Below are 16,103 nucleotides of genomic sequence, written 5' to 3' on the forward strand. Positions count from 1 at the left end.
CAGCTTATCAGTATCAGCTTGATAAGCTTTACAGTCCGCGTCCGTCTATTCCGCTTGTTTTGCTGTGGAATATCTTGAAACCACCTTCGGCCCCTGTCTCCTGTCTGCCTGTTTTTCTAGGCAGGGAAGGGTTTCAGCACCACTGTTAGAACCTGTTCTATATCACCTTGCTTCGACACCACCGTCTCACAGACTGTGAGATCACTTGACTCTCCACACAGCAAACAGGAGATAGACTTTCTCAGGCTTCTTCAATGTTTACGTTATTTATTCAGGAAACAGGAATACAGATAGATACATTCATCATATCCTAGCCATGCCAATCTTCATGTTGCGTTACAAGCTCGTGATTAGACTCCCTGCTGAAGTCAATCAGGTACCTTCTTCCTAACTACGTTACACTAAACTACCTATGTACAGCATACATTATATCAGATTACAGAAAGGAAGAACATGCTTAGAGGTCCCAGTCGGCCTTGCGGGCTAGTGCGGAAGGAAGAAGCAGAATGCCCTCTCCATCGCTCACTCCGGGTTTAATACCGACTAGGAAAGAGTTAAATATGACATCATCTTCGCCACCCCCTAGATCCGATTATTGGTGGACCCACTCGTGGTGTCATCATACCCACCTACTTGATTAATAATCAATGAGGCATTTGGCCTATATGCAGGAATGTGGATGTTTACCAAACATGGCTGATGTTTACTGTTCCTGTGATGTACGTGTTGAGGTCAGCGTGGCCGATGGCCTTCTTTTAGGAACATGTTCTCAGTATCTGCTTGAGACAAAATGAATAACAAGCAGACACTGAGATGCTTAGGCCTGCATCAGAAAACTCCACTTATTTTAAAGGCATACACTGCGGACAAGCCTTTTACATAAAACTCAGGCCAAGTAACTGAGGCCTACTTAAATTATAACAAAATGCATGTTTGCTGCGTAGTTCAACCACTGATCTGTCAGATTACAAGTGCCATCTGGTTGCAATGCAGTACCATGTGTCAAATTCTCTGGAGCAGACTGCTACATGCCACGTCTAGCAGGAGGCTTCAGCCATGCTTAGACAGACATTAAGGGAATATATGCTACCACAGTGCCTGTCCCAAACACTTGCAGCTGCATTCAAGCACCTGGGAAGCCAGTAGAGGACAAGACTGAGCACAAATTTTGCATAGTCATAATTTTGCATTGAAAAGCACAATTACAATGCGAAAGCGTAATGCAAAAGTTTGGGGAAAATCTTCATTCATTTAGTCTATAATTGTAATCAGATACTGCAATTTCTCATGTTTGCGTAATGATGTGTGAAATTTAGCAGTAAATAGCAAAGCATGTATGGGGACTTTGATATTAACTGCTAAAGTCGGCATAAAAGCGTAATTGCAAAAATGTTTGTGAAATTTTACGTAATCGTAATTAGCTCATTGCGATCATCACTAGTAGACGGTAAGGCTTGGTGCCTAGGAGTGGCTGGTGGGACAACATGCGTTCCCGACATTTTTTTTGCATCATGTTTTTAGCCCCCTGAGGGAGGAGGGGGCACACAACCGCTCGAACGTAGCTGTTTTGGATTCTACATGTAGCCTCCAAGAGAAGAGGAGATGCCGAGATTTACCACAGCGTTTACGCAAACAATGCAAAAAGCTGTACCTGTCATTTACAAAATGCTTCCATTTGTTTGAATGGAACAGTAGTTGATCACTTTTAAAGTCATCTACATTGCTGCAGAAGCCTGTGTGAACCAGACCGAACCTTCTCACTGAGCAACATAAATTCCTTAAAGTGTAACTGTCGGGCATAAAATCAAATATCATTTCTTTATTTTTATCTGGTAAACAAGTAATAAGGATGCTAATCAGGCAACCCAAAAGTTAAAATCACTATTACTTTTCTTGTTGATAAATGATCATTCCCCAGTTTACCTGACTCTTATTTGGTACACAGAGAATTTGGTACACAAAAAGGAAGTTGCAAGGCATGCTGGGTTGTCCTTTTTTGCTTCTCTATTTCCCCTCAGACTTAACTAATGCAGTCTGATTGGGTGAAGCCCTTTTCCCTCCTGTTTTCCCCTCCCACACCTCTGTTCCTCGCTGATTGGCCAATATTTCTCATGCTGAGTCAATGCACTTTCTATAGTGAAGGGTGGGCAAAGCAGGCAGAGGAGAGTAGGGCAGGAAATGACATCATGATTGACTTCAAAATAGGCACATTTAAAATGGGAAATGCTAAGAAGGATTTTATCTTTTTTTACTGTAGAAAAATCACTAAAATAAAAATGTAGACAGCACAATACATATGTTATGTAAGTAGAGCATGTATTTATCTACTTATATTTTTTTTTCTGAGATAGTATGGCTGACAGCTCCTCTTTAGGCTTAAAGTGAACATAAGATCAATGGAAAGAAAAAATGTATACATACCTGGGGCTTCCTCCAGACCCCTTTGGGCTGATCGGTCCCTCGCTGTCCTCTTCCGCTTCCTGCATCTTCCGCTTCGGCTCGCAGTAATCCGGCCACTTGAGGCATGGTGCACATGCGCGGCATGGCTATACGTTCACGCTCTGTTGTGCTCCCGGGGACGGGATGCGCATGGCTGGGCTGTGTCTGCACCGACTGGCCAAATTACCATGCGCCATTGCGGAGGATCCAGGAGGTGGAAGAGGGCGGTGAGGGATCGATCAGCTGGAAAGGGGCTGGAGGAAGCCCCAGGTATGTATAAATTTCTTCTTTCCATTGATCTCAGGTACCCTTTAACATTTTCAGTTTCAAGCAGCAGGCATCACAGTGGATATTGATATGCCCCTGATTGTGGGCCATATACAGTAACTGCCCACCTCCATTATCTTTATTGACCAATTGAGAAGTGTTTTTTATCTTCCTGTATTTCTGCTTACTTTAGACCCTGTGTTTCAGAATCTCTCTGTAAATCGTGCCCAACTGACTGGAAGGTGGCAATCTCTGGGTGCTATTTTTTCTCGGAGGATCAGCTGTCATGGGATGCAGCTCGACAAGCATGCTGCAATGTTGACTCTTTTCTTCTAATAGTGAAGAATGAGCAGGAGATGGTAAGTAGAATTACTAGGAGCAGGTGTGCCAAACACCACCGTACTAGAGATGGCCCGAATGGTTCGCCCGGTGGGTAGTTCGCGCGGATATCAGCTGTTCGCGTCCACGGCCGGACGTGGATTTTTTTGAAAAAAGTCTGCATTTGCATTTTTCCCATAGACTTTAAAGAGAATCTGTACTCTAAAATTTTTACAGCAAGAAGCATACCATTCTATTCATTATGTTCTCCTGGGCCCCTCTGTGCTGTTTCTGCCATTCTCTACTGCAATCCTGGCTTGTAATTAACAGTTTTAGGCAGTGTTTACAAACAAACTAACCAGCTTGTGATAGGCTCACATAAGCAGAGTGTGTGAGTCATACAGAACCTGCAGGGGGCCTGCAGAGGGTGTGTATCGCTTCTATCCAATCACAAGCAGCCCTGCACATTCCACACATTCAAGCCTTAGCCCGACAGAGCCGACAGAAGGAAACAAATTATATCATATAACAGAGATAACACAGCCACTGTGCAATTAGGAAAGGCTGCAGTAAGCCAGAGCACATTAGAACAGGCAAAGGAACGTATAGGATAGAAGAACTGAGGCTGAAAATTTTGTTACAGAGTCTCTTTAATGGCAGGCGAACGGCCGCTGACTTTAGCGGTTAATAGCAAAGTCCCCTTACGTGTTAGAAACACCAGATTTGCAGGGTATGTGGAGGGGGACAGTGACTACAAGAAAATCAATTTTAAATTTTCAAAGGAAAAAAGTATACATTCAAATGCGGTAAATGACAGATAATGTAGCAAACCTAACAGTAGTGTAAATTTACATATATCAAAAATATATGTAAATAAAATATTGTCACCATACATTATACTAGGGATATAATTTTAACGTTGCAATAACCGGGACAAATGGGCAAATAAAATATGTGGATTTTTGGAAATGTGTGTATTATTTTAAAACTATAATGGCTGAAAACTGAGAAATGATGATTTTTTTCCCCATTTTTTTCGTATTATTCTTAACATAATGTACCACCCAAAGAAAGCCTAATTGGTGGCGGAAAAAACAAGGTATAGATCATTCATTTGTGATAAGTAGTGATAAAGTTATTGGGGAATGAAAGGGAGGAGCGCTGAAAATTCCTCTCGTCCATAAGGTGAAAAATACCCGTGGGCTGAAATGGTTAAAGGACTTTAGTCGTCGTGTTTTTATTTCATTTAACCCTTTGTGGAAATGGGTAAGCATTTCTCCTGGGAGGGGGGAGAGCATCTGGGGTCCCCTTCTTAAAGGGGACTCCCAGATGCCACCATGAACCCACCCCCCCCCCCCCCAGGAGTAGTCGTCTCCACCTCATCCTGGGACACCAGAGGGAGGTGGAAGAGCTCCTTGTCCATGGATTGGACAAGGGCTCTGGGGGGAGGGGAAGGCTTGGCCGCCCCCTACCCCGGAGCCCCCCCCTATACCAAGGACCATGCGGGCTGGTATAGCTCAGGGTGCAGAGCCCCACTTGGCCGGGGCTCCGCATTCTGGCTATCCCAGCCTGCATGGGGGACAAGGGGCTAAAAACGCTTGGAAGGGGGGGACCCCGTGTCGGACCCCCTGGAAACCCGTCAGTAAATTCATTGCTCTTTCTTTTGATATACAGTATGTAAATTTACACTACCGTTATACCCTGCAAATTTGGTGTTTCTAGCACGTAAGGGGGCTTTGCTATTAACTGCTAAAGTCGGCGGCCGTTCACCTGCTATTAAAGTGCTTTTGTGGTCCGTGGACCCAAAATCGGAGGTTTGCGACATCTCTACACCATACATTTCATGTAAATACATTAAAGGACACCTGAAGTGAGAGGGATATGGAGGCTGACGTGTTTACATCCTTTTAAACACTACCAGTTGCCTGGCAGTCTTGCTGAACTTTTTGGCTGCAGTAGTGTCAGAATTGTTTACCCGTAACAAGTATGCAGCTATTCTTGTCAGATTTTTGCCAGAAACATGTGATCTGCATGCTTGTTTGGGGGCTATGTCCAAAAGTATTAGAAGCAGTGGATTATCAGGGCCGCCATGCAATTTTTGAACCCATGTGAACCAGCCCTTAATCATCTGCCAGCTAACAAATTGCCAACTAATGGCTTTTTTTTTTTTTTTTTTTTTTTAATTTTCCACTTCTGGTGTGAATAAAGTTCTCATATTAGGACTAGAGAATGAGCTATTTCTCTGTCTATAGCAGCAGTTTAAGGGCCCGTTCGCACTTGACCGATTAGCGGGTGATTCCCGCTAATCACCGAAGTACTAGCTCTTTTTAAAGCGATTTGCGATTAGTGCCAATCGTAAAATGCATGACATGCAGCATTTTGCTGTGATTCTGGAGCGATCGCGGTACAGTGCTTAATAAAGTGCTGGTCGCGATAGCTCTTAATCGCAAAAGTGTGAGCAGTGATTTTACCACGCTAATTGAGGTAAAACCACCCGGTCAAAACGGTAGCGCTAAGCGCTGCCATTTTGCAATTTATAGTGTGAATGGGCCCTGAAGGGATACTGAGCAGGGTTTAAAAAAAACAATTTAGACTTACCTCGGGATTCCTCCAGCCCATCGTAGCCCACGGGGCCCTCCAGCATCCTCCTGGCTCCTTTCCCCTGGTCCCACTGACGGCTTTGTTAATTGCTGACTTCTGCCTGAAGTCACCAGAAGGATGCGCACGTGCGTCATCACGCCAGCTGCTACACGTCATCATGCCAGCCGGCGTGAGAGTTCTGCGCATGCACAGTTCAAAGTTAAAGAACTGCGCATGTGCAGGACTCTCACGTCGACTGGCGTGATGACACGTAGTGGCCGGCGTGATGAAGCATAACGTGCATGGCGGCGGGGACTCCTTCTGGTGACTTTAGGCGGAAGTCGCCAATTAACAGAGCCATCAGTGGGACTGGGAGAGGAGCCAGGAGGACACCAGGGGACCTTGCGGGCTACAGTGGGCTGGAGGAAGCCTGAGGTAAGGTCCAAATTGGTTATTTTAAACCCTACTCAGTATCCCTTTAAGTTGTTAAGTTTTTAGCATGGGAGAATAGGGATGGTCAATGAGATGCAAATAGTTCCAAGTTGATGCAGGATTATGCAAACTTTTTATACCAAGGTATGCAGCTTGAAAATAGACCAATTGAATTTCACCATGGCGGGCTTTGATTGGTCCATTTTCAAGCTGTATAAAGTTGCATACAGAATTTGCATAATCCTGCGTTAACTCTCGAATTCTCGAATTATTTGCAGCTCATTGACCATCCCTAGGGGAGTAATATTTGAATCAGTTTGACGTTCATTTGCACCAACCTATTTTTCATGGATTGCTCCAATAATTTGCATTTGTTTTCTTTATTTTCTAGAATTCTCTCAAAACCTTTTTCTCAGGTAAAAAAACTTACTGGATTGGGCTGAGACGAGACCCTAAAGCCGTTAACACCTGGAGGTGGACAGATGGGACACAGGCCTCCTATGTGTAAGTAATTTGTATCCACCTTTAATAAATTAGTATAGGACAGGACCGCCTTCAGGTCATGACAGGGGGCTTCTGTATGGGGCCCGAAAAAGAGTGTCACACATGGACTCCAGCTGCAGTCTGTGTCTGTTCATTTCTGTCCTTCAAGCTGCCCATTAATGTAGTGAGAGGTGCCGGGAGGCTCATCCAGGAGTTACCTTAGTCAATGAGTAAACCTGACATGAATGGGAGAAAAGGATTTTTACTTACCTGGGGCTCCTTCCAGCTCCCTGTAGTCCATCAGCTCCTCAGTACCCTTTCAGTCCAATCCGTTGTGCTCCTGTGAAGTCCACACAATCCAGTTGGGTTGTGGGGCACTGCGCATGCACTGTTCTGGGCCGCGTGCCTCCTCCATCGTGCTCCCATAGCTGGGAGCATTCTGTGCAAGCACAGTTAGGCCTCCTTTCCAAGAACAGTGAAATGCCTCTCAAACTCTCACAACTGCTCAATTCTGCCTGGTAACTGCTTACTTCTGCCTGGCAACTGCTTGCTGAGCACACAGATCAACAGTTCATGGAAAGGAGGCCTTACAGTCTTAATGAACTAAGCGCATGAAGAATGCTACCAGGTATGGGAGTGCGGGAAAAGCTGACACACAATAGTGTGTCACAAACACTGGTCCACATGACAGCCCAGGGGCCCCAGGTCTCTCTCACTCACTGGGGCCCCCAGACCACCATGCGACACCTAGAGGGAAGTGCGGGCAAGCCCTGGACCTCTCACCTCCAGGGAACTCACCCCACCACCTCTAAACTGAATGCCAACTGCAACAAACACAATTGCTAACTTCCAGTCAGAGCAATATCCTGCCTCTATCTGGCCAGCAGACGCTTGTCAGCCAATCAGGTGCACTGTCATACACCCTTTGCCTGCTGTACCATACCTAGCAGGAATTGCATAGATTAGCATTCAGGTGGGAGGCTTCGGTTGGACGCAATCGTGAATTGCGTCGTTTAACAGGGACGCCCCGTGTAGGCACATCTCCCACACGGTCCCCTCCCTAACCACTCACCTGTCAACCGCATCGTAGAAGCTGCAAAAAAATAAAATTTAAAATCACAAACACTGGTCCACATGACAGCCCAGGGGCCCCAGGTCTCTCTCACTCACTGGGGCCCCCAAACCACCATGCGACACCTAGAGGGAAGTGCGGGCAAGCCCTGGACCTCTCACCTCCAGGGAACTCACCCCACCACCTCTAAACTGAATGCCAACTGCAACAAACACAATTGCTAACTTCCAGTCAGAGCAATATCCTGCCTCTATCTGGCCAGCAGACGCTTGTCAGCCAATCAGGTGCACTGTCATACACCCTTTGCCTGCTGTACCATACCTAGCAGGAATTGCATAGATTAGCATTCAGGTGGGAGGCTTCGGTTGGACGCAATCGTGAATTGCGTCGTTTAACAGGGACGCCCCGTGTAGGCACATCTCCCACACGGTCCCCTCCCTAACCACTCACCTGTCAACCGCATCGTAGAAGCTGCAAAAAAATAAAATTTAAAATCACAAACACTGGTCCACATGACAGCCCAGGGGCCCCAGGTCTCTCTCACTCACTGGGGCCCCCAAACCACCATGCGACACCTAGAGGGAAGTGCGGGCAAGCCCTGGACCTCTCACCTCCAGGGAACTCACCCCACCACCTCTAAACTGAATGCCAACTGCAACAAACACAATTGCTAACTTCCAGTCAGAGCAATATCCTGCCTCTATCTGGCCAGCAGACGCTTGTCAGCCAATCAGGTGCACTGTCATACACCCTTTGCCTGCTGTACCATACCTAGCAGGAATTGCATAGATTAGCATTCAGGTGGGAGGCTTCGGTTGGACGCAATCGTGAATTGCGTCGTTTAACAGGGACGCCCCGTGTAGGCACATCTCCCACACGGTCCCCTCCCTAACCACTCACCTGTCAACCGCATCGTAGAAGCTGCAAAAAAATAAAATTTAAAATCACAAACACTGGTCCACATGACAGCCCAGGGGCCCCAGGTCTCTCTCACTCACTGGGGCCCCCAAACCACCATGCGACACCTAGAGGGAAGTGCGGGCAAGCCCTGGACCTCTCACCTCCAGGGAACTCACCCCACCACCTCTAAACTGAATGCCAACTGCAACAAACACAATTGCTAACTTCCAGTCAGAGCAATATCCTGCCTCTATCTGGCCAGCAGACGCTTGTCAGCCAATCAGGTGCACTGTCATACACCCTTTGCCTGCTGTACCATACCTAGCAGGAATTGCATAGATTAGCATTCAGGTGGGAGGCTTCGGTTGGACGCAATCGTGAATTGCGTCGTTTAACAGGGACGCCCCGTGTAGGCACATCTCCCACACGGTCCCCTCCCTAACCACTCACCTGTCAACCGCATCGTAGAAGCTGCAAAAAAATAAAATTTAAAATCACAAACACTGGTCCACATGACAGCCCAGGGGCCCCAGGTCTCTCTCACTCACTGGGGCCCCCAAACCACCATGCGACACCTAGAGGGAAGTGCGGGCAAGCCCTGGACCTCTCACCTCCAGGGAACTCACCCCACCACCTCTAAACTGAATGCCAACTGCAACAAACACAATTGCTAACTTCCAGTCAGAGCAATATCCTGCCTCTATCTGGCCAGCAGACGCTTGTCAGCCAATCAGGTGCACTGTCATACACCCTTTGCCTGCTGTACCATACCTAGCAGGAATTGCATAGATTAGCATTCAGGTGGGAGGCTTCGGTTGGACGCAATCGTGAATTGCGTCGTTTAACAGGGACGCCCCGTGTAGGCACATCTCCCACACGGTCCCCTCCCTAACCACTCACCTGTCAACCGCATCGTAGAAGCTGCAAAAAAATAAAATTTAAAATCACAAACACTGGTCCACATGACAGCCCAGGGGCCCCAGGTCTCTCTCACTCACTGGGGCCCCCAAACCACCATGCGACACCTAGAGGGAAGTGCGGGCAAGCCCTGGACCTCTCACCTCCAGGGAACTCACCCCACCACCTCTAAACTGAATGCCAACTGCAACAAACACAATTGCTAACTTCCAGTCAGAGCAATATCCTGCCTCTATCTGGCCAGCAGACGCTTGTCAGCCAATCAGGTGCACTGTCATACACCCTTTGCCTGCTGTACCATACCTAGCAGGAATTGCATAGATTAGCATTCAGGTGGGAGGCTTCGGTTGGACGCAATCGTGAATTGCGTCGTTTAACAGGGACGCCCCGTGTAGGCACATCTCCCACACGGTCCCCTCCCTAACCACTCACCTGTCAACCGCATCGTAGAAGCTGCAAAAAAATAAAATTTAAAATCACAAACACTGGTCCACATGACAGCCCAGGGGCCCCAGGTCTCTCTCACTCACTGGGGCCCCCAAACCACCATGCGACACCTAGAGGGAAGTGCGGGCAAGCCCTGGACCTCTCACCTCCAGGGAACTCACCCCACCACCTCTAAACTGAATGCCAACTGCAACAAACACAATTGCTAACTTCCAGTCAGAGCAATATCCTGCCTCTATCTGGCCAGCAGACGCTTGTCAGCCAATCAGGTGCACTGTCATACACCCTTTGCCTGCTGTACCATACCTAGCAGGAATTGCATAGATTAGCATTCAGGTGGGAGGCTTCGGTTGGACGCAATCGTGAATTGCGTCGTTTAACAGGGACGCCCCGTGTAGGCACATCTCCCACACGGTCCCCTCCCTAACCACTCACCTGTCAACCGCATCGTAGAAGCTGCAAAAAAATAAAATTTAAAATCACAAACACTGGTCCACATGACAGCCCAGGGGCCCCAGGTCTCTCTCACTCACTGGGGCCCCCAAACCACCATGCGACACCTAGAGGGAAGTGCGGGCAAGCCCTGGACCTCTCACCTCCAGGGAACTCACCCCACCACCTCTAAACTGAATGCCAACTGCAACAAACACAATTGCTAACTTCCAGTCAGAGCATTATCCTGCCTCTATCTGGCCAGCAGACGCTTGTCAGCCAATCAGGTGCACTGTCATACACCCTTTGCCTGCTGTACCATACCTAGCAGGAATTGCATAGATTAGCATTCAGGTGGGAGGCTTCGGTTGGACGCAATCGTGAATTGCGTCGTTTAACAGGGACGCCCCGTGTAGGCACATCTCCCACACGGTCCCCTCCCTAACCACTCACCTGTCAACCGCATCGTAGAAGCTGCAAAAAAATAAAATTTAAAATCACAAACACTGGTCCACATGACAGCCCAGGGGCCCCAGGTCTCTCTCACTCACTGGGGCCCCCAAACCACCATGCGACACCTAGAGGGAAGTGCGGGCAAGCCCTGGACCTCTCACCTCCAGGGAACTCACCCCACCACCTCTAAACTGAATGCCAACTGCAACAAACACAATTGCTAACTTCCAGTCAGAGCAATATCCTGCCTCTATCTGGCCAGCAGACGCTTGTCAGCCAATCAGGTGCACTGTCATACACCCTTTGCCTGCTGTACCATACCTAGCAGGAATTGCATAGATTAGCATTCAGGTGGGAGGCTTCGGTTGGACGCAATCGTGAATTGCGTCGTTTAACAGGGACGCCCCGTGTAGGCACATCTCCCACACGGTCCCCTCCCTAACCACTCACCTGTCAACCGCATCGTAGAAGCTGCAAAAAAATAAAATTTAAAATCACAAACACTGGTCCACATGACAGCCCAGGGGCCCCAGGTCTCTCTCACTCACTGGGGCCCCCAAACCACCATGCGACACCTAGAGGGAAGTGCGGGCAAGCCCTGGACCTCTCACCTCCAGGGAACTCACCCCACCACCTCTAAACTGAATGCCAACTGCAACAAACACAATTGCTAACTTCCAGTCAGAGCAATATCCTGCCTCTATCTGGCCAGCAGACGCTTGTCAGCCAATCAGGTGCACTGTCATACACCCTTTGCCTGCTGTACCATACCTAGCAGGAATTGCATAGATTAGCATTCAGGTGGGAGGCTTCGGTTGGACGCAATCGTGAATTGCGTCGTTTAACAGGGACGCCCCGTGTAGGCACATCTCCCACACGGTCCCCTCCCTAACCACTCACCTGTCAACCGCATCGTAGAAGCTGCAAAAAAATAAAATTTAAAATCACAAACACTGGTCCACATGACAGCCCAGGGGCCCCAGGTCTCTCTCACTCACTGGGGCCCCCAAACCACCATGCGACACCTAGAGGGAAGTGCGGGCAAGCCCTGGACCTCTCACCTCCAGGGAACTCACCCCACCACCTCTAAACTGAATGCCAACTGCAACAAACACAATTGCTAACTTCCAGTCAGAGCAATACACAATAGTGTGTACAGGCCTTTAAAGAGAATCTGTATTGTTAAAATCGCACAAAAGTAAACATACCAGTGTGTTAGGGGACAACTCCTGTTACCCTCTGTCACAATTTCGCCGCTCCCCGCCGCATTAAAAGTAGTCAAAAACTGTTTTTAAAAGTTTGTTTGTAAACAAACAAAATGGCCACCAAAACAGGAAGTAGATTGATGTACAGTATGTCCACACATAGAAAATACATCCATACACAAGCTGGCTGTATACAGCCTTCCTTTTGAATCTCAAAATATCATTTGTGTGTTTACCTTCTGTCCCCTGCTTCTCTCATCCACTGAAGTGACAGGCTTCCTGCAGACAGCTCTGCCTGTGCCTGTGTTTGTAATTCCTCAGTAAGGCCTGGTGCACACCAAAAACCGCTAGCAGATCCGCAAAATGCTAGCAGATTTTGAAACGCTTTTTCTTCTTTTTCTGCAGCGTTTCAGCTAGCATTTTGCGGTTTTGGGAAGCGTTTTTGGTGTAGTAGATTTCATGTATTGTTACAGTAAAGCTGTTACTGAACAGCTACTGTAACAAAAAACGCCTGGCAAACCGCTCTGAAGTGCCGTTTTTCAGAGCGGTTTGCGGTTTTCCTATACTTAACATTGAGGCAGAAACGCCTCCGCAATCCAAAATCTGCAGCAGCCCGGGAGTATGCGTTTCTGCAAAACGCCTCCCGCTCTGGTGTGCACCAGCCCATTGAAATACATTACCCAAGCGGATCCGCACCCGCAAGCGGATGGCAAACCGCAGCCGAAACGCTCTGGTGTGCACTAGGCCTATGTGTCAGCCAGCTACTTTCACAGCCTAACAGAAGAGGATTTTTATCCAGCTCTCTTCTATCACTGATAAGATAGCAGAGATGCTGCTGGCTTATGTAAATAAAACACACACTGGAGTGTGCAGAGAGGGGCCTGGAGGGGTGTGCATAAACAGACCAGCACAGAAGAGTTGGCAGCCTTCCAGACACAGGCCGACAAGTCTGACAGGGGAAAGATACATTGATTTATTACAGAGATGGTGATAGTATAAAGTGCTGCAGTAAGCCAGAACAGATTAGAATAGCTTTAGGAACTTGTAGGATGGTAGGAAAAACGTTGTAATTTTTGGTACAGTGTCTCTTTAAACACCATGTGGGGGCAGAGGGGAGTGAGGGGGGGCCCAGTAGGTTTGCCCAGTATGGGGTCCAAAAAATTCTGATGGTGTATTGCGTGTGTATGGACCAGCAATAGTTTAAACTAACTGTTCAGAAATTCTCACTTGCTGGATAAGTAATTGTACGTTCTCAATATGTTAATTATCCCCATGGTGATAAAGACTTAGGCCTCTTTTCCACGGACTGTTGAGCTGTGTGCTCAGCAAGCAGTTACCAGGCAGCAGTGAGCAGTTACCAGGCAGCAACAAGCAGTTACCAGGCAGCAGTGAGCAGTTGTGAGAGTTTGAGAGGCATTTCACTGCCTATCAACTGCCCATGGAAAAGAGGCCCTAAGGCCTCTTTTCCACAAACTGTTGAGCTGTGTGCTCAGCAAGCAGCTACCAGGCAGCAGTGAGCAGTTATCATGCAGCGACAAGCAGTTACAAGGCAGCAGTGAGCAGTTATCATGCAGCGACAAGCAGCTACCAGGCAGCAGTGAGCAGTTATCATGCAGCGACAAGCAGTTACAAGGCAGCAGTGAGCAGTTATCATGCAGCGACAAGCAGTTACAAGGCAGCAGTGAGCAGTTATCATGCAGCGACAAGCAGTTACAAGGCAGCAGTGAGCAGTTATCATGCAGCGACAAGCAGTTACAAGGCAGCAGTGAGCAGTTATCATGCAGCGACAAGCAGTTACAAGGCAGCAGTGAGCAGTTATCATGCAGCGACAAGCAGTTACAAGGCAGCAGTGAGCAGTTATCATGCAGCGACAAGCAGTTACAAGGCAGCAGTGAGCAGTTATCATGCAGCGACAAGCAGTTACAAGGCAGCAGTGAGCATTTATCACGCAGCAATGAGCAGTTACAAGGCAGCAGTGAGCAGTTATCATGCAGCGACAAGCAGTTACAAGGCAGCAGTGAGCAGTTATCATGCAGCAATGAGCAGTTACAAGGCAGCAGTGAGCAGTTATCATGCAGCGACAAGCAGTTACAAGGCAGCAGTGAGCAGTTATCATGCAGCGACAAGCAGTTACAAGGCAGCAGTGAGCAGTTATCATGCAGCGACAAGCAGTTACAAGGCAGCAGTGAGCAGTTATCATGCAGCGACAAGCAGTTACAAGGCAGCAGTGAGCAGTTATCATGCAGCGACAAGCAGTTACAAGGCAGCAGTGAGCAGTTATCATGCAGCGACAAGCAGTTACAAGGCAGCAGTGAGCATTTATCACGCAGCAATGAGCAGTTACAAGGCAGCAGTGAGCAGTTGAGAGTTTGAGAGGCATTTCACTGCCTGTCAACAGTTCTTGGAAAAGAGGCCTAAGGCCTGGAACCCACTGAAATCAGCAAACGCAAAACGCAACCGCTAGCGTTTTGTCTGAGCGGTTTGCAAGCGGATTCATGCGCGTTTTGGGTTGTGTTTTGCAACATTGTATTTTTTTCCCCAGCGGGTGCCTAGCGTTTTGCGTTTTGCGTTTTTATCCTGATTGGTCCTGTGAATTATTTTTCATTTTGTTACAGTGTGCTGAACCGCAAAACGCTAGCAAAACCGCTCAGTTTAGGTTTTGCTGAGCGTTTCCGCTAGCGGTTCAATACTTTACATTGAAGCGCTAACGCTCCCAAAATGCTGCATGTCCTGCGTTTGCGTTTCTGAGAAACGCAAACGCTACTGTGGAAGTTGCCCCATCCATTAACATTAGCCCAGCGTTTTGGCAAACTGCTAGCGTATCGCAGTGCTGCCAAAACGCTGCCAAAAGCGCTCCTGTGGGTTCCAGCCCTAAAGGATGACAAAAATGCAGGAAAGGGACAAAAATGTACAATGTGTAATTTTTCCTTTGCACGTCTATTCTTGACTAAATATTGTCCTTCTTATGTCGCCTTTCAGGAACTGGCATACAAATGAGCCTAATTTTTCTGGAAAAAAAGAACACTGTGCTGAGACCACTTCTGGGTCCTGGAATGATATGGATTGCGCCAAAACCAATTACTACATCTGCAAGAGAACAAATCACTGCTAAGCCTTCATCATTGTGGAACGGAAGTGAGGGAACACAGGTGCAACACTTCGCTGAATTCCCTTTGCCTCTTAAAGCAGCCCTGAACTCAGAACTTCTTCTCTGCTTTAAAAGATAAGCAACAGCATAATAACCTTTAAAGAAAAACATTTCTTTACTACAGCTGACCCAAATCTTGCAATAAATCTGCAGTATGTCTACTTCCTGCTGTCATGGAAGCACACCTGGGGTTAACATTCTGTGTTTACAAATTAGCCGTTCTGCTGTGGCAGCAAATTGACACAGCTGAGAGATCAAATTACAACTTGTGATTAGACACAGATGAGAGGTAATTAGACGGGCTAAACTCTCTACATACATACAGGGTGCAGTTGTCTGTTTTCCTTCTGTCCTGTGCAAGAGTTCTGGTCCAGTGTCCTGAAACCATCTGAAAATGGCAGGGGGAGCTATGGGGGGTGGTTTTCTCTGATTATGCAGAGAAGCACGCAGTGGAAACCACTTACAAAACCACCGGGCATCGCTCCTCTTCACTCCTCCAGCTGTCGGCGACTCGGCTGCATTCTGGTACGGCTCCCGATGTGTCGCCTGACCCACATCAGGTGACGTGACACATCGGGTGCCATATAGAGCAGATGCAGCAGAGTTTCCGCCAACTGCAGGAAGTGAAGAGGACTGGTGCCCGGAGGTTCTGGAAGTGGGTTTGCGCTGCTCTACATTTCATCTGTAGTGGGAGGTTCGTGTTAAATATCCATCGTCGTGCAATTCCCGCTTGTGCTGAATACCAGGGAATTTACTGTAAATGCAGGTGAAACATTAGAATATCTTGCAAAAGTCCCTTTGTTTCCATAATTCAACTTAAAAGGTGAAACTAATATATGAAAAGGGAACCCTCTGCAGGTGTTTTGGATGAATTAGCTGATTAGAGTGGAACAGTTAAAAATAGCACACAGCACCGACAGTATAAAAATGGTGCTGCATTAATTTACATTATAAAACAATATTTATTGTTTTATTAGTTAAAAATGGCACCACATTAATTAACTTTGTA

General features: G+C 47.5%; 1 protein-coding gene across 1 annotated transcript in view; it reads left to right on the forward strand.

Annotated features, from left to right (window-relative positions):
• LOC137562182 (C-type lectin domain family 4 member G-like) overlaps nt 1-15,255 on the forward strand; it is a 78,251-nt gene extending 62,996 nt beyond the window's left edge. Inside the window, exons 12-14 of the mRNA XM_068273512.1 lie at nt 2,914-3,065; nt 6,428-6,540; nt 14,926-15,255. Of these exons, the coding sequence (XP_068129613.1) occupies nt 2,914-3,065; nt 6,428-6,540; nt 14,926-15,058 (398 nt within the window). The 3' untranslated portion in view covers nt 15,059-15,255. The remainder of the gene's footprint in view (nt 1-2,913; nt 3,066-6,427; nt 6,541-14,925) is intronic.
• The last annotated feature ends 848 nt before the right edge of the window (nt 15,256-16,103 follow it).

The sequence above is a fragment of the Hyperolius riggenbachi genome, chromosome 3, assembly GCF_040937935.1.
Source record: "Hyperolius riggenbachi isolate aHypRig1 chromosome 3, aHypRig1.pri, whole genome shotgun sequence".
Taxonomy (NCBI): Eukaryota; Metazoa; Chordata; class Amphibia; order Anura; family Hyperoliidae; genus Hyperolius; species Hyperolius riggenbachi.